At 39.4% G+C, this 18,145-nt stretch overlaps 1 protein-coding gene across 3 annotated transcripts in view; it reads left to right on the top strand.

Annotated features, from left to right (window-relative positions):
* ST7 (suppression of tumorigenicity 7) overlaps positions 1-18,145 on the top strand; it is a 142,905-nt gene that overhangs the window by 66,371 nt on the left and 58,389 nt on the right. For all 3 annotated transcript variants that reach the window (XM_027893672.1, XM_027893674.1, XM_027893673.1), the window contains exon 2: positions 13,446-13,528. In XM_027893672.1, the coding sequence (XP_027749473.1) occupies positions 13,446-13,528 (83 nt within the window). The remainder of the gene's footprint in view (positions 1-13,445; positions 13,529-18,145) is intronic.

Below are 18,145 nucleotides of genomic sequence, written 5' to 3'. Positions count from 1 at the left end.
CTAGAAAAGGGTTAATTTAATATTTCTTTATTAATGGACTCATGCATGCAAAAGTAAACAAATCCTGCCCCACTGCATATCAGACAATTATATTTTTTAATACAGCTAAACGATGGTAACATCTCTTCATACCATCTCCAAGACCTGTTGGTATTTCCTGCGTTTGGCTTCTGCCGCCAGTATCAACTGTGGGCTTGGCTTTGCTGTCAAGCTGTTGCACATAATTGGGCATTGTGCTGTTTCCTTCAGGCAGCAATGCCTTAACAAGCCCAGGTGGTTTTCCTTAACTCCCCTAACTGATGTTTGCTGTTTTCAAAGTTTGAGGTCCTCCTGCTCAGTGGCAGCTCTTCACCATGTGAAGGATTAATGTGAGAGACAGCTTTTGAAGAGAGCCATTCCGTAGTAGTGCCAATGTTGCTGGAGCTCAGAGAAACCTCCATTGGGGAGCTATTTTTCTTTCTAAAAGATAAAAAAGAAAAGAGGGAGATGGTAGCCAAATATAGGGAAACCCAAACCTCATACAGTAGGTTATTTTTGGTCTTCACTTTTTCTGATAAAAATCATTTTTTTTTAATCTGCAAAACTGTATTCGTTACTTGTTCTAGTTACCTTTATATGCCCTCTCATACTCTCTTTCATTTTCCAAACCCTTTATATATATTGAGAATACTCAAGTCTGCTTCACAGGCCACCATGGCGTAGACTACCGTGCTGTCCTGGGACAGACTGGATCTAGATCAGGTCTGCTGGAAAGCGCTAAACGAAATACTGTCCTTTGGATACAATCAGCTTATCTTCTGTAATGCCCTCTTGGTTCTGAGGGTGACACTACCAGAAAGAGTCCTTGGAGGAGTCCAGAGCAATTCACTTTCCCAGGCTTCGGGAAGGTGCTACATGTAAGTGAAGAGTCCAGCAGGAGGGCCAGAAATTAGTTCAAAGATCTCTGCTGCTTCTGCACACAAAAGGTTACTTAGGTCTCTTCGCAAAGCACAAGCAGGGAGCCCAAGCCCCAGAGCACTGCTTTGAAAAAACTCGGAGACAAGCCAGCCATGAAGCTGGGAGCAGAAGCCAAGCTCTATTGCAAATTCTGTGTTGCTCTGGTATTATATATCCCTAAGTGCGCCTCTCTAATGGGCACTTCTAGCCAGAAAGTCAGCTGCCCTTCTCTCTGTGGTATTTCGTGCTTTGAATAATGAGCAATAAGGGTTTTGTTGGTCATTTAAGTGCTACAATTCCAAGTGCTTAAACACACTTAGCAGGTTTCGAATCCCTCTGTTTCTGAGCCAAGTGGCATTTTGAAAAGCATTAAGTTAAGTAGCTCCTACAATAATTTTGCATTCTCTCTTGAGCTTTCTGTACTAGAGCTCACTTTAATTGTATCACTGTATTGATTTTGGTATTCTGCCTCTCTCAAAGTTTTCTTCTGGATTTTTCTGTTGAAGCATTTGCTCCTTCAGATGTATGTTCAGAGGGGAATTGGCTCTACGTGCCACACACTGGGAGGTCACTTCCCTCTCACTCTTTCTCAAAGGCCAGACAGGAAGCTGGTTCCTGGCCACAGGTGTAGGGACAACTGGGAGTAGATGTGAGGTCCCCCAGCTGTTGAATCTTTTTGCTGGCATTCCGCTTCCTGGAAAAAATCCAGAAAGCTTTGGTACTACAGCAAGTTTTAGCTTGAAGACAGTTTTTCCAGGGTGATCTGAGTAGGTCAAACTAAAGGGTGGAAATAAAAATCCCAGTGCAGTGATTATCGTACTTAACCACCAGCATCTAAGGATTAGCATGGCCTTCTCAGGCCACCAGGTGCAGTGGTGAAGTAGCATTTTGTTGTGTTTGGAACTGAGTAGAGGCAACGATCGCTGCATGTGCTCAGGTGTTATCAGCCCTAGAGAAGGGGAAGGTGAACTCCTGAGGTTCTTCTCACCCTAGTGACTCACTGCCTGTCTGTGACCAGACTTTAAAAACCACTTTCTAATTGCAGACATCTGTTTCGAGTCATCTTGGCCTGATTTTTTAGGAACTCAACTTCTTGGTGCTCAAGTTAGTATCAAGGTGGGGAATTGCAGGGAGGATCTTAAGCCATTACCTGTTTGTTTTGAGACCCAGATCTGCATGATACAGTGTAAGGGAAGGGCAGGGTTGCTGACCAGCCATGCTTCTGGCATGCCCTCCCTTTATATCAGCATCTCTCTCGCAAGCCATTGTGCAAAAAACAGTGCAGGACCCAAGACATGTCCTGTTAATCACAAAGAGAAATATTTTGGGGTTTTTTTTAAATGTTTCTTTCTGCATCATGGTGTTTACAATGCAGCTACAATTTGATATGGTGTGGCATGCACAGTATTTCCCTTATTTACCAAAATGTGGAGGTGCACTGTTCAGCTCTTTGATGTCCAGCTGGAGAATTCAGACAGCATTTACTTTCACAGGTTCCCAGCTGGATCTAAACATGGGAGCTTGCAAACACAGCTTTGAATTTTCCAGTTAGAGCCAATATGAGTGGGGCAACAACAGGAGTGAGAACACAGGTTACACTAAGTCCTGTGCAGGTGTTACTTCTCATGCAAGCTTTGCATCTATCAAGGGTGCTCCGTTTGGCTCCATTTAGTCCTGCATTTTTCACATCTCCCTTTGTGCTGTTTGGCTTTTAGCCACTGACAGTAGCCTTTGGCTAACACAGAGTGCTAGGGTTAATTATATTTGGTGTTTCTGGACAGCCCGACTGCTGCACCAGGTAAAAATGACAGTTCACCGAGTCCTGTCTGCAAGTCCTGCTCCACTCCTCCTATGGTCTCTTCTACCTTCATGAGGAGAACCATCACTGGAAAGATTCAGTAATTATAACTAGGAGAAAGGAAAATTAATGATATGCTATTGGACAGAACGCTCTTTATGTTCTTTTCAGCCAAGTCAGCCATGGCTGATGTTTGGAATTAAAACCATCAAATATTCAGTAAGAAAAATAGTGGGTATCTTACACTGCCTTTTCTCATGGGATTTCATCAAAGGCTAAACCAAATAACATCATTATTGTTAATGTTAATGAAGTAGACTAAGTGGTGTAATTTGTCTCCTCATGAAACAAAGCAAACTTTAAAACCATGGACAGTCTGTTTTTTGTCCAGCAGACACACAGAACTTTTGGAGGAAATCCTTCTGGAGGGAGACTCACTGCCTGTGGAGGACAGGAGGACCACCCCAGCCATAAGACGATCATGTTTTAAAAGGCTAGCTTCATGAAATAAGTTCATAATTCTGTGTGAGGGGGGTGCTCCCTCAGCCTCCGCTGCGCCATTTGCTGTGAATTTGTTTGGAAATTTCTCTGGAGCTCAGTCTACTGAAAATCTTTATTATGCAAAATTCTCCCCTGAAGTTTGCCTCCTCATCAGTCAGGTCCGGAATGCAGATTGCAGTTCTGTCTGCAGAGTTACTGCAGAGCCTTTTCCATTTTACTAATTTTGGGGTATCCCAAGACACTAGTAGACAGTGGAAATTTTACAGCACTTGTCAAACCTGCTCCTGTGCTTTCTTAGAAATACCCCAAAATGAAGGCAAAGAAGTAAAAATTTTCTACTTGCCTGGTCTTCTTTTTCATTTGGTACAATTACTGTGTGGTTCACTCAGTGTTAAGAATACTCTGAAGGGGAAAGTTGATTATTAGATACATAGCAATAATGAATCATATTTGATGGAAAAAATAATTTTCTCCTTCTTTTTGTGCCACATTACCCAGACCATTAGTTACTGGGGAAAAAAAAAATCCCTGCCTCATACAGAAATTTATCATAGGTAGAAATTTCTCATGGGAGAAAAATGGCACAAACACCCTATTGATTTTGTGAGTAGGAAGCACAGATGAGTTTTCAAGGGCAGGATAATGATATCAGCCATTGTAGATCTCCAGGGAATTTTCGGGAGTTTGCTGGCTCTAATTATGAAAGTGTTTTCCAGTCACCTCTATTCCAAAAAGCATCTTGCAATTTCTTGTATGGAAAGAGATCAGCATCTTAAGAGACTCTCAAAATAGATGTACTATATAGAGTCAGGCTATCAAGGTTAGGACAGAAATGCCTGGAATAGAATATTTCTCTAGGAAAAAAAAAAAAGTTTTTGTCAATATGCAAATTTCAGCCATATTTTCTGATTTTTTTTCATTGCTGAGACAATTTTTTTGGACACACAATTCATGGTGCTCCTCTTTGAATGCCTGGGAATGCAACACACAAGCAAGGATGGAAAGTGTAGCCGTGCTCATATCTGTAGGTTTAGTGCCCATATCAAATCCTGCCTGGAACAAAAGGAGGCACATAAAGGAGGCTGCAGGGCAGCCGAGGGTGCTTTGTTCATGTGTCTCTTTTTGTCTGAGCATGGGAATAGTTCCTCTGAGAGAGGTTCCTGGATAATGGGAACCCATGGGATATTCTCTCTTTTGTGGAATGCCAGTAGTTGCTGGTGAAAACTCTTTGCATGACTTGTCTCTCTAGAGTAGATTAGCCTTTGTTATCTGTGGTATTGGAATTAATCACTGTAGCAGTGTAGTTTAGGGTATTCTTTGGACAGCTAATGAACCAACATCAAAAAGATTTAATGGAGCAGTTACCTCCCTGAATGTTGCATGAAAGAAGAGGGCAATACATACTCTTTTTTATTGAGAGAGCTATACTGATCTGGTATTTGGAACAAAAGCCTTTAATTTCCTTAAATTACTCCAGATAATGAGGTTTAGTAATTGGCTTTTGTTTTAATACAGCTTTGAAAGGCTAAACCAATAAACCTGTGTAATACCTTAGAATAATCGGCAGTTAATGTAACAGGTAGGTTTGACTTCACAAACAGTACCTGTCCAAACTGGATAAAGATCTGTCAGTTCAATTACATGAATGATTAGTTGATGTTAAGAGTAATTTTAAAATAGGGATTTCCTTGAACACTTTGAACACTTTGAGGTGCAGGCTTGAAAATAAGGTATTTTGTTGCAGTGTTTAGGTACATTTTTGCAATTAAATACATTAATGTTGATTTTCAGTAGAGCCCAATTGCTGTGGGCCTTAAATTGAAGATCTAAAAGTCTTAAAAGCACCTAACTGATTAACTGTAAGAAGAGCTGTACTCCTGCTTTCTCTTACAAGTGTGTATCTAAGACAAGGCATAAGATGTCTATGCATGGTAGTACACTGCCTGAGAGACCATAATGCATCCTCATTTGGCTGTTGGATCACATCAGGATTTCCTTTGCTTTTGTGTTAGAGAAACGAGTCACACACACACATGCTGGTAGTGTGTGTAATTAGAAAAGGAAAACACAAGCTAACCATGAAGATTTCCTCTCCAGTATCTGAACTGGTTCTGCCTACAAAGACACCTTAGCATTTCACAGTGAAGGAAATCCCTCATCACAAATCTGAGAGCACTTCCCCATGTAGTGCAACACTGAGATAAAAATTAAGGCAAGGACTCATATGATAGGATTCTTGAAACTTTAAAATCTGCAGGGGAGACATGTATAATAGCAACGTTTCAAATCCATTTGAAAGCAACCTGATTTTAGAAGATTTGAGGTTGAAACTATTGCAAGACAATTTGACTGACAACCAAGCAACAACATGATTTTACACATCCACATCTCTAAAAATCCAAGTATTAATATTGCTCATCCTTCATACCTCATTCTTATTTGGTCCAGTCCCTCCTTTCCATTAATATTAATTATTAGTAATACCATGAGTCTGCTTTTAGAATTAGGAATGCTGTGATGGTCATAAAGAAATGCACTGTAGTTCAATCCCTGATAACTAAGCTGTATGTAAGGGCTCCGTCAGTGCTTTTTCCCTTTTTTCTTTAAATGGAAATGCTGTGGGGTTTTTGTTGTTTGGGGAGATTTTTGGTGGAGGCAGGGGAGGGTTTAAACAGACTTTTTGTTGCCAACATACTAGCAAATCTTGGTGTTCATGCAGGGTGCTCTGCAATTAACAGGAGCTGTGTAATTAACTCATGTCACCACTGCCTTATGAAAGCAAGCGCAAATGTTCCTGTCCCTTGGAAGGGGCAACTATGTGACAGCAAATTTGCATTATAATAGCTGCTTGCACTGGGGAAAGTTCATCTTTTTTTGTCCATACTGTTACTCTCCCCAAATCCACAAGGTAGAGAGTTCATAATCTCAGACAAATGGAATAGCAAAATACTGTGCTTGAGTCTAGCTATACTAAGCTGGTTTTAGTATTTATATTGCCACGACAGAATGTTTTTCTTGGGGTGGATATAATGCGTCCTGTGCCTGTATGTCCAGCCTATCTGTTCCTGAGGCACAGTGTAGCAGCTGACCTTAGCAGGACATTCTGGGAAAATATAGCTAGGAATGCCAGTCTTTAGTAGTATCTTTTGTTAAGGGCTTCAGTTTGTGAGAGAAGGCTTTGGGGGGTATATTTGATACCAAGGAATAGCTTGTGAACAGTATCTCTTCCTAAATGACCAAAGCTGTTAGTACTGGCAGTGTTATTTCTCCCAGCGAAAAGGTACTTCTGACATGCAAACCGTCTTTTGCTGAAGTAAAAATAACCATTATTTACATTCATGCTGCATGTGTAATTTCTTGTGTCTTTTTTACTTTTGCTATTCTTGTCTCTGTCTTCTTTCTACATGTGCTAAATTTTATTGCCATTGCATATTTTAATTTTCTTTTAACTCATCTCTGTATTTTACTAATCTGTCTCTAATCTGGTTTTCTTTTCTTTTTACTCCTCCAAGTCACAATAGGGTCTAAAGTGTTTTTTTCTTACAGATCTGGTTTCCTTGATTCACCTGTATGCCCTTCTGCCCTCATCTCTCTGATGGTTTTTGTCTCTTATCAGTTACATTTCCCTGTATACTGTTCTCAGCAATCTAAACATTTACAGGCTGAATGGTTCATGCACTCTGAAGGACACAGTATATTCATCTAAGTTCCAAAAGCTCCAGAACCTTCACAGACTATTTCCTGCTAGGACTGAGCCAGAGTTTTGCTGGATCCAGTAATGTTTGGTTATCATAACATGAATATAGACTTGGTGTTGAAAATGAGGCCAGCACAGATCATTGTGTTACTTTGGCCTTCAGCTATTTAGTGCATTAGCATGTTGGGGAGAATGATTAAATTGAATTTGTTTGCAATCCTCAGGCAGGGTTGTTTGGGAAAAGATGGACTGAATTTCCTCTGCTGGAACACTGTGAGCCCCTGGGCCACAAAGTGGAGAGAATGTTATCATTGTCATCTTCAGACTTCTTTATTTTCAGTTATAAGTAAGTGACCTTGAAAGTTTTTGTCATGGAACTGGTACTGTATTTAGTACCTTGAGTTCTTTCTTCTCTTTAGGCTGTGCTTTGTGGCTGAAAGCCTCTCCCATCATACCTAGTTTTTCTTCAGATCAGACTATCCTTACTCACTCTCCCTTTTTATTGTGTTATTCTGTAGAAAGGGAAAACCTGCATTTAAGATGTGTCAACATGGAAGAGAGAGTGTGGTGGTCTTCAGTCCAGACAGTTTTATTTTACTAATTGAAAATATTTATAAGGGTGGAACTTTGATTATGCACAACTGTGTAGTTAATCAGAATTTATTACTTATCTGAAGTAACAGGTAGGTTCTGGCACATCACCCTTTTCTCTCACCTGGGCTCTGATCCAGCAGTCACTGAAAAAAACAGGCCATTAGGGCAGGCTCCAGGTGTCTGAATGTGACCCTCATTCAGCCCTATGCCTTTAGGACAGGACTAGGTAGTTGAAGAGAGTGAGTGGGCATCTGGATTTCCTTGTGCACAGCATGAGACAGTGGCTGTTTCTGTCTGAATGGCCACATGTTTGTTTTTGAGCGAGAAATTTTTTCAGGTTTTCAAGCAGATCTAAAGAAAAGGCCTTAGAGAAAGAAGCTGCATAGCATCTGCACAGTAAAATGGAAAATCTCTCTGCAGCTATTTCGAATGCTTACTTCTTCTTTGGGAATTTCTTTAAGAAGTCCGAAGAAGTTAAAAAAAAATCTTGATAGCTTCCCAGGGAAAACCTGGTAGTTGGTAAAAGTTGTTATGTTTTTCTGAGCAATAGTCTATGCTAGCTTTAAATCTGGTGGGTTCTTTATTTATACTGAGCTGGAGACCATCATAGTACATTATGAATAATTCAGCCTGACCCTAGCCTGTTTTCCTAGAAGTATATTGTTAACACTCTTATAAGGAAGGAGTTGAGGGTTCAGAAAGGGTATGTACAAACAGTTCTATTAAAGTCAAGAGTATGCAGTGCTTTGTACTCAGAGAGGGAAGGTCTATACATTTATTAAAAGTTTATTGAACTTTATTTTGCACTCTTTGCTGACCCTGTGGTAGAAGAGTTCTTCATTGCTGCAACAACTTTGAACTGGGGAGCTTCATTAATCCAAGCTGAGGCTCCTGTGAAATAAGCCAGTCACTGCCATATCTTCTGTACCATGTTTGAACAGCAGCTTGAATGGATGGCTGCAGTGAAAAGAAGTTGAATTGCTGTGTCAAAGGTCCCCAACGAGAGGTTTCTTAGCTTGTTGCCTGTCTAAAGGATTTGGGGCTCTTGGCACTGGTGCTAAAAGAATTTGCATTGTTCTGCATACCAAGCAAATACTATGGAGGGTGGAGGCAGAAAGCGCAGCAGAATTTCTTGGTGACGCAGATGTTATAGTCATGATAACTTAAGGAACAGTAAAGCATTAGAAAGCCTCTGTGACTTAAAACTTTTATAAGTTTTAATGGTAATTATTCTTATAAAAGTAACTATTGTACCCAGAAAACTTGTCTCACTTTGGAGTGCAGAGATATTGGCACAAAAGGAGCTGTGCTTTCATGTGTATTTCAGTTTATTTTAATTGTTCATGTTTGATCTTTAATTCTGGGTCTGCAATGCATCTTTTTATTTATGTAATAATTTAATTTATATATTATTTATTTATATATCGATATATATTTATTTATTTATAGAAAGCGATTGATATATATATAGTTTGCCTGTATTTTGAGATAACATTCTGTTCAGGATACTTTTCCTCTTAGAAGTGCCATAAATTATGCAGTCCTGTCTTTGCTTGATCTGTTTGTGTATATAATTTATGTAACATTGCTGTTAAATTTTTATTTGCATCTCACTGTGCACTATTATCACCTCCCAGTCAGAAGTAGGTAATGGGACTGTCATTTTAGTAGACCTACGTGTGGGAATAGTAGGTAGTTTGCAGTTTTCCCTCCCCTAGTGACCTTCTAATGTAATTAACTGATACAGCAGAATGATGATCCTTTGAGCAGTTTAACTCCAGTATTTCCCTCCTATATGGTTCCTCACATGCTTGAAATGTTTGCCTCAAGACCTTGAAGAAATTTATAAAGCAACACTGTTTTATCACCTTGAGTGATACATTTTATGTGATTCAAGGATTTTGTTACTTGAAAAACACCTGGATTTTCCTCTCTTGTTTATTCCCATGTTCAGAATGAATCACAAGCATTGGCAATGAATAACATATATAATAGGAATGAAATGGCATCAGCTTTCAAGAACATTTCAGTCACCTCTTTTGATTAGTCTCAGCTGGGAGTATTAGATATGACTTTCATGCTTTTTTTACTTGTCTGCCACATAAATTCATCTCTGTGAGCAAGCTCAGTTAACAATGAAATAACAGTCCTTCTCCAGATATTATACAGTAGGATGGAATGATTTACCAAGGTAACTTAAGCACTTTTGGAAATGTAAATAGGGCCTTATTCTGGATGACTCAAGTATGAGTAAAATGAAAGCAATAAAGAGAGGGGAAGAAAGAGAGGGGTGGGTATTTGTAAGGCCAGGAGGCTCTCATAAGCTGACATGCTTGGCTTGTTTAAACAGCATTTATAGGTCATGCTGGTTTGGTTTAAAACAATACAAAGCAAGCTGTACTAACACACCTAAAATAGATCATTCACTGTCAAAAGCCTGAGCAAGTAATTGGGATTTGACAGTAATTTCAAAGGACTTGGCACTGTAGGAACATCAAGCAAGTTTCTTTCTCTAGATACCCATTTCTTGCCCTTTTAAAGTCTACAAGTTACAGACAAGAGATGATATTGCAAGCTCAATAGCTGCACCATCTTTCCTTTATGGAGAGAAATGATTAGGCATATACTGGCATGATATGCATTCAGAAGGAAGGATATACAGTACCACGTTTTGCTGGTGATTCTACTTGGCTTCTTCATTCTGCAGTCATCTGCTGTTGTCTTCAGCTCTCTCAGAAGTCTCTCTCTGCTCCTTAATCCTGCTACTTCATCAAATGGAAATAGAGATGAAAAATACTGCTATCCAAATTTAGGCAGGTGGACAAGTAGCATTATCTAAGGGCTCTAGTTTACTGCAACACACTGTGGAACCCTGTTTCTACTACAGAATGGACACACGGAATATAATAGTGATTTCCAGTGTCAAAATGCTGACTGTAAGAAATACTTTCTTTTGAATAATGATATAGATCACATAACTCAAAAGTGTATTGATTTTTACTTTTTGGATTAATTACTATGAGAACTAGACTTTGATGTAATTTCCACTGAAACAATGATTGAATTCTCATTGACTTCAGAATAAAAATAGTCTGATCGCAGATGCTTAGTTTTACTGTTTTGGAGATACGTTTCTTATTAGAAAGTGTTTGTTTTTGTTAATAATATTTATGGAGACAAAGGGACTGGGAGGGTAGTTAATAATTGGCTGAAGGTAATATTTTTCATAATGAAATAGAAGATTTTTATATTTAAAGGATTAGAGAGATACAGTCCAGATAAAGAGCTCTGGTAGTTGAATGCACCTGCATCAAATCTACTGAGTTATTCCAGTTAGCTGGGAGTCTGGCTCATACAATCTAAAAGCATCCAGCATCATATCTGTTCACTTTGCCAGTTCCTGTGACTAAGCTGCAAAAATGAAGAATTGCAGCAGCCTATAGTAAAGAGGATAAAGGAGCACCAGTATATGTGCAGGGAAAAAAGAAAGCAGTAACAGTGGTGGAAATGGCAGATAAATAAAATCTGATCTCCATACACATCTGAGGGTTTGTCTATAAATCAATATACATTGCTTGTAAAAAAGTGGTGAAAAGCTTAACAGCATTTCCTATGACTCTCATTCATGCAATACCACCAATAAGCTCCATAGAGCCAATTTATTGAGGGCTCTTCCAAGTGGGGATGTACTTCCCAAAGCAAATTTTATGGATGCCAGTCAGTAATAATATTTAAAGCAAATAGACTACATCCTTATTCAGTGGATATGTTCATGTGGAATCTTCACAGATGACTTAGATGGCTCGCAACTTTGGAAATCAAATTACCTCCAGGGCAGTGGGAAAATGTTTCCAGTTTAATAGGAAAAATTCCAGCATTCCATAAGCTGTGAAGCTATAATGAGAGTGGAAGAGAAAGCTCCTCTGTAAAGTCTTCTGCTGCCTGGCTTTTCACGTTATGGTTGGCACCACAGCAGCACTGTGCAGAAAGGTGGGACATGGGCATCTACATCCCATCACAGCATATTCTCTCTCAGGAATATCCCAACCTAAGCAGAGGAATTTTACTGGCAAATTTCCCCAGTGACATAGTCTGTCTCTGGGTTATGTTTGCATTCCAGAATGAGGAATGTTTCTTCTAAAGGACTTATGGTACTTGGTAGAAGCCAAAGCTATTTCAGTCTCTCCGTTCCTCTTCCCTCCTAGCAGGTGGTGGGGCTGGAGAAAGCAGGGACCAGTATTTCAAACTCAGCTTGTATTAGACAAGGAAGGAAGGAAGGCAGAAAGAAAGGAAGGAAGGAAGGAAGGGAGGGAGAGAGGGAGGGGAAGGAAAAGGAAGGAAAAGGATTGAGCTCTGTTGCACACAGCAAAATTGAGGGTGTTATGCTGATTTACACTAGCTGAGAATCTGACATCCATCTCATATGTGAAAGAAAATGTATGATAGAATTAAAAGCCACAGATTACTTTTCTGTATCAGCTTGGGGCTTAATGCCACTCTAGTGAAGTGGAAAAGGACAGTTTCATTTTAATGCTTAATGTCTTTTTCAAAGAAAGAAACCATAGAAAATAAGCAAACAAAACCCAAACAAAGCAGCTGAATTGCAGGGCTTCAAACCCTTTTAGTGATGCATTCCTGGAAAATAATATTCTGTTTTACTGGTCATGGAAAAGTACTCATACGTTTGATGATTTGTATCCTGCTCGTGTTGTCTTCTCATCATTTTTTGATTCCATATTATTTAATTTCCATAAGTGTCATTTTTAAATGGAATAGAATAAACTGTGGGCCTCCCACCTGACGTACCCAGGTCTTTTATCAACGTTTTTTAATGCCTGTTTGGTAGTCTGCTATTAGCCTTTTAAATTTACCTGCTAACAATTGTCAGTTCCCTCTTCAGTCCTGGAGGCAGGTACATATACAGATACAGATGTGTGTGTATACATGGTATGAGAAATACTTTGGCACTGATTAAGGATGAGACCAGTAGGGGTTTTTTACAGAAGATATTCTAATCCTTCATGTAGTTCAATATGGAATATTTTCATGTGGAAGACAGAAGTGATGGGAAGTGAGAGTTTTCTTTAAATATTTAGAATTTGGTGGAAGAACTCCAGTTCTCTATCTAGTACTTCAGTAGAGTGATCCATAACCCAGAAAAATATTTTATTCTCTTAATGCCATAGGAATTTCTTGTAGAGACTGAGCATATATACTTGGTGATTTTCTCATCAGCTTCCAAGACTGGATATGAATAGAAAAGCCCTTTGGGTTTCCAGAAGCCCATACAGATGAAATTGCCATTTCTTGCAGGTTATCTTACTTCGCTTCTGCCCTGGATTTCCAATAATCTGGACAGCTGTCATGATTTTCACCCATTACTAACAGTTAGGTCTTTTTCTAATATTCTATTCACTGTTGCAATACAACTTTACCAACTTGAGTGCAGTAGAATGAGTTCAGAAAATGCTATTATCTCCTACTTTATAAGTTAGGAACCAAGGTAATGAGAAGTAAAAAGCTTAAAAAAACTTCAAGACAATGTTGAATTCCAGATATTGAAAAGACCCCTAAGATTTCTAACTGCAATGGAGTAGCAAAGGCATATAATAAAATGTTTTCCCATATATCATGAGGAATCCTAAACTCTGAGTCAGTGGGGCACTGACTGGAATAGCAAAGTCCCAAAGTTGTGTGCAACTGTTTTCCAGTGCCTTGTGAATGACTCTGTTGTGACAACAAAGTCTTGTATGTGGCAGTCTAATGCTCTGCTCTATTGCCTGTTAGGCAGATGAAACAGGATATTGTTTTAATGTCTTTTTTTATCAGAGTTAAGGTAATAACTTACCTGAAGTTGCAAAGCATGTGGAGAACACTTCCTGCTCTTGTACTCATGGTTTCCTCTATTTTCTTTTTCAGTGAGTATGTTTTTGAACACATTAACACCCAAGTTCTACGTTGCCCTGACAGGCACATCCTCATTAATTTCGGGACTTATTTTGGTAAGTACTAGATGTATTAATATCATTTTACAATTTGATTTAGATATCCAGAAAGGGATTTTTTTTTTGCTGTAGGCAAATTAATAGGTGTCTTTGTTTTTTCTTTAAACTTCTACTTCTGCAGCACATAAAATTTGTCTTTCATTATTTGTTCTTCTTTTTCTGTGGGAACCAGAAATAAAAAAAGGAGAAAATATTTCGGATCTTTGTCTTTGAAGAAAAATGTCTTGAAGAACAATGTGACCCACTAACAATCCCATAGTAATTCATAACAAATAATGTGTTAGCACATTAAGAGCTTCCCTTGACAATTACTACAGAAATGAAAAAGGCCAGTAAAAGGAAGACGAGGAGAGGTACCAACTATTTCAGCTTAACATGGTCCTTTTGGAATGTTACAGCAGGACTTATTAGAGAAACACCAGTTCTGGTGCCAAGATTCCAAGGCATAACTATTTCACTTCTTAGAATCTTTCTCAGTACATATCTGCCTATTTGCTTAAATGTCTGTAGAATATTTTTAAACCATTTTAAACCCCTTTCTCCTACATATAATCCCTGAGGGCTTCTTTTGTGCAAATTGATGCAGTGGAGTGAATCATAATACCATCACAGTGCAAAGCAGGAGTGGAGTATTTGCACTGAATTTTATTAAATGTCTTCATAGAAACAAATGGAAATAAAAATCTAAGAATCCACACAGTGTACATTGGGTATTTTGCTTATACTAGGCTGTTCTTGTTTCCTTACTGCCTCACTGCCAAGAGCTGGCTTACTACTTGCACAAATGGATAGTATAGCACAGCACAGAACAGAATAGAATAGAATGATCATCTAGTCCAAGGCTGACTGAAAGTTAGAGCATGTTATTGAGGGCATTCTGCAAATGCCTCTTAGACACTGACATGCTTGGGGCATCCACCACCTCTCTAGGAGGCCTGTTCCAGTGTTTGATCACCCTCCCATAAAGAAATTCTTCCTGATGTGCAGTCTGATCCTGCTCTGTCACAGCTTGAACCATTCCCACATTATCTGTCTCTGGATACCTGGGAAGAGAGATCATTCCCTCCTTTTCCACTTCCCCTCCTCAGGGAAAGGTTGTCTTTGTTTTAGTCTTGTTTGTTCAATCAGTCTTAGGTTTTTTGTCTAAAAACAAGTTGTACACTTCTAAAATCTGCTAGATAGAAGCTGCAGACCCTCTGTCACCATATCAAACTAGGAATGAAATTAATAGGCCAATGAGACCATGTGTAAGTTCCTGTAGAGATAAGTGAAAAGAGGAAAGAGAGAAACGTGGCTAGGGGCTGGTTCACATCACCTCGGATCTACTGATCTCAGAGAAATCTGAAAGCAACTAGAATCCTAAATAAACATTATCAGTTTGGTGTGGGAAATCCACACCTCTCGCTTCCATGTGGCCTGTAGCTGATGTAGACAAAACAAACAGCGTCCTTGACTACTTAATGCCTGGGAGACTCTCATCACTTAGATGATTTCAGGTGTAAAGCATCAGGTGCACTGCTGCTGTGCCTTGCTCTGGGTTTCCTCATAGCAGAAGGCAATTACCTAATGTCTGCACCTTGGGCATTCATCATTCTTGTATGGATTGAGCCCCAAAGCACAGGACAGAACTCCAAAGGGACTAACAGAACTTTCAGAATATGAGCAGGAGCCAGACCTGTAACACTTGGATTCAGTTCAGCACAACTCACTCAAATGCCTGGGGGGGGAAATACTGAATGCTACATTCAGTACTGTCACTCAGAAGAAAATGCTGGGCACCACCACCAAGATGAGAAGGAATGAGAGAAATAACATGAGTTTCACAGGCATAATTCCTTATTTGCTGCTAGAGAGCAAAGTAGTAGGATGTGGTGAGACAAAGACAGTTTGTGCCCTATTGAAATACCTCACAGAATCAAACAGGAATAAAACCCTGAAGAGAGACTAATTTATCTGGAGCTAAATTCTGTGTATATCATGATTACAAGTGTAGGAACATTTTTTTATACTGTAGTCGTGAAGGCAGTTTCTGAGAACTTAGCTCAGAAGTAGATGACTTGTGAGCAAGCAATTTCTAATTTCGATGGAAAGGACAAGAAGAAGGTGGCAAGGAGTTTTAAAGACACTGATATGAAGAAGGGGAAAAAGGGCACCAATAGAAACCTTTCAAGAAGAGATCAGACTGAGCCTTAATCAAAAGAAATCACTTGGTGTTGAATGAGAAACTCAAGTTGAAGGAACAGTAGGTTGATGGAGGTGTAGACAGAGACTGAACGAAGACTGAAAGTCTTTTTTTATGTATCTTCACTACTGCTATCAGTTGTTGTCTGGTATTCACGTGCCACCATACTAAGTGTGAAAAAGATGTGTAGGCCAGACAGGTAACACTCAGGAACCCTAGACTGTAGGGACCAATGTCAGTGCTGACAGAAACATTTTGTTTGTAAACTTGATAATGGAAAAGGAACTAAGCAGACATGGTCATGGAAAGAAGAAACTGCAAGTTGAACAGACCACACATCAGAGAAGACAGCTGATTAGGTTCTAGTGAGGTAGTGCTAGCCTGTCACTAGCCTAGTGGTGCTTCAGATTATTTCTTAACCTTGCTTATTACCCGTGGCCCAGTAACATGATAAATGCCTGCATTGCCATTTGTGTCAGACTACACAGACTCGGTTCTAAAGGATCATTAGTGCTAACTAATGGTATTAAGTGAAACTCTTTTATAAAATAAACATTCTCTTTCGAAATCTACATCACTGGGGTATTTTTTAGACTAGATGTACTAATATTTCTTGGAATTTTCCACCATATGGGCTGGCAGATTTTTTTCCATTATCAGTTGGCTGCATTTCCTAATCTGAAGGAGAAATCACAGCACTGCAGGTTATGAAATGATGGAAAATTCCATCACTTCTTAAGTGGTAACTGATGGGAAAGTGATTGCTTTTCCTAACTCCTGTTTGGGTCATGAAACAATGACTGTAAAATTCAGCCTTAGGCAATTGTATGCTATATGACTCCTTTGCAAAACACTACACTCCCATCTTATTTTGTCTCTTACTTTGTTTTATATATTTAGGTAAAATTCTGGCCTTGTTGTAGCCAATGTGACTTAATTGAAGCAAGGATTTCAGACCTTTTTTCTTATAGCTCAGAACCATACAGAAAATACTTTTCTATCTCAAGCATTCTCCATAATTACTTGACTACACCACATAGTTTAAAGTTAAAAATTTAGCATATATTCACTTCATCCTTGCACTACTCTAGGAATTAAAAATAGGAACAAGATTTAGTCCAAAGTTGCATTAGAAATACTGTATTGGAAACTTGGTTCCACCACAGTTACTTTTAATCCAGTAAAATACAGTGTTCTGTCTCCGAATACAATGAGCTGCATTGTATTCAGTGTCTGGAAGGCTGAGGTTTTCCAAAGGTAGGGTAATAAAACTGTCGTGAAACACAGCTGACGTCCAGTAAAGGCCGTGAACTGGAACTATGTAAATGCCACTGAGATTTCGAAATAAAGCCACATATTTAACATACAATTATCACCAGAGTGAGAGTTGGTCAGCAAGCTTGGCTGGCACTTGAACTGCAAACGGATGGAGTCTTGGTTCTAATAAAGCATAGGTAGAAGAACCTTAGACTTGAATCTCCACCAAGAATGCCTCATTATTTTACTTCAGAGCTTGTGATAGTAATGAGAGTTTTCTGCTACAGAATGAGAAACATTCTGCAATGAACAAATACCAGCTCTCTCAGATACAAGAATTAGGAAGCCAGTCTACAGAGGCAGAGCATGAGTTCTGAGTCTACACTCTGCCTAGCATTGAGCAGCTGGGCTGTCAGCTACTACCCAAGAATGTGTGTAGCATGTGAGAGTCCCAGCCTTTTGTAGCCAATGGTACTACTACAGAAAGTCTGAGAGTGGACCTGAGTAACACAGGTGGACATATTTTCTGTAAATATTAATTGTTCTTCTTATTTCATTACCTTTGTGTAGTCTGCTACAGAGGGGCAGAAAGGTGACTGAGTTCTGGGTGTTGCCACAGACTCTGTGAAAGTCTGACAATTGTGCAGGGACAGTCTTTGATGGCTGAAAAGCAATACATGGTAATTGTTCAAAGTTTCTGCTCTGCGCAGAGAAGGCTCACAGGTCAGGAAGGGCAGAATCATCATAGCGAGTTCCTAAGAAACTGGAAACCCTTGCCAAGGAGCAAATAAGAGAGGAAGGATCTGTCAGAAGGCAGGCTATAAGCCAGTCCACAGAGAAGGGTATTGTAACTAGCTGGGGTCTACACAGTGTTGAGAGAACTATACTTATTCCAGGCAATATATTATTTTCTTTCCCATTTTTGTATTTTTAGAGGTAGATGAAGTAAATAGCTATTTATTTTGAATAACCTGCTCGTTAGCACTGCATGTATCTTCTCCTGCCTGACTCTTTGAGATAAGACAAGTGGGCCAGGAGCAGAGTCCAAGCGGATGCTGAATGGATGTACTTCATCCAGAAGGAATGGGGCTGCATATCCTTCAAGACTGTCATTAAGGACACTGAGCATGGTCAGAGGTATACTGACTGTTTCCTAGATCCAAGCTGGGCAGTAC

The sequence above is a fragment of the Empidonax traillii genome, unplaced genomic scaffold, assembly GCF_003031625.1.
Source record: "Empidonax traillii isolate 1590-97213 ecotype Southwest subspecies unplaced genomic scaffold, ASM303162v1 scaffold401:size1000279, whole genome shotgun sequence".
Lineage (NCBI taxonomy): Eukaryota > Metazoa > Chordata > Aves > Passeriformes > Tyrannidae > Empidonax > Empidonax traillii.
Note: the sequence above shows the minus strand (reverse complement) of the source record. Positions and strands in the feature narration are given on the sequence as shown.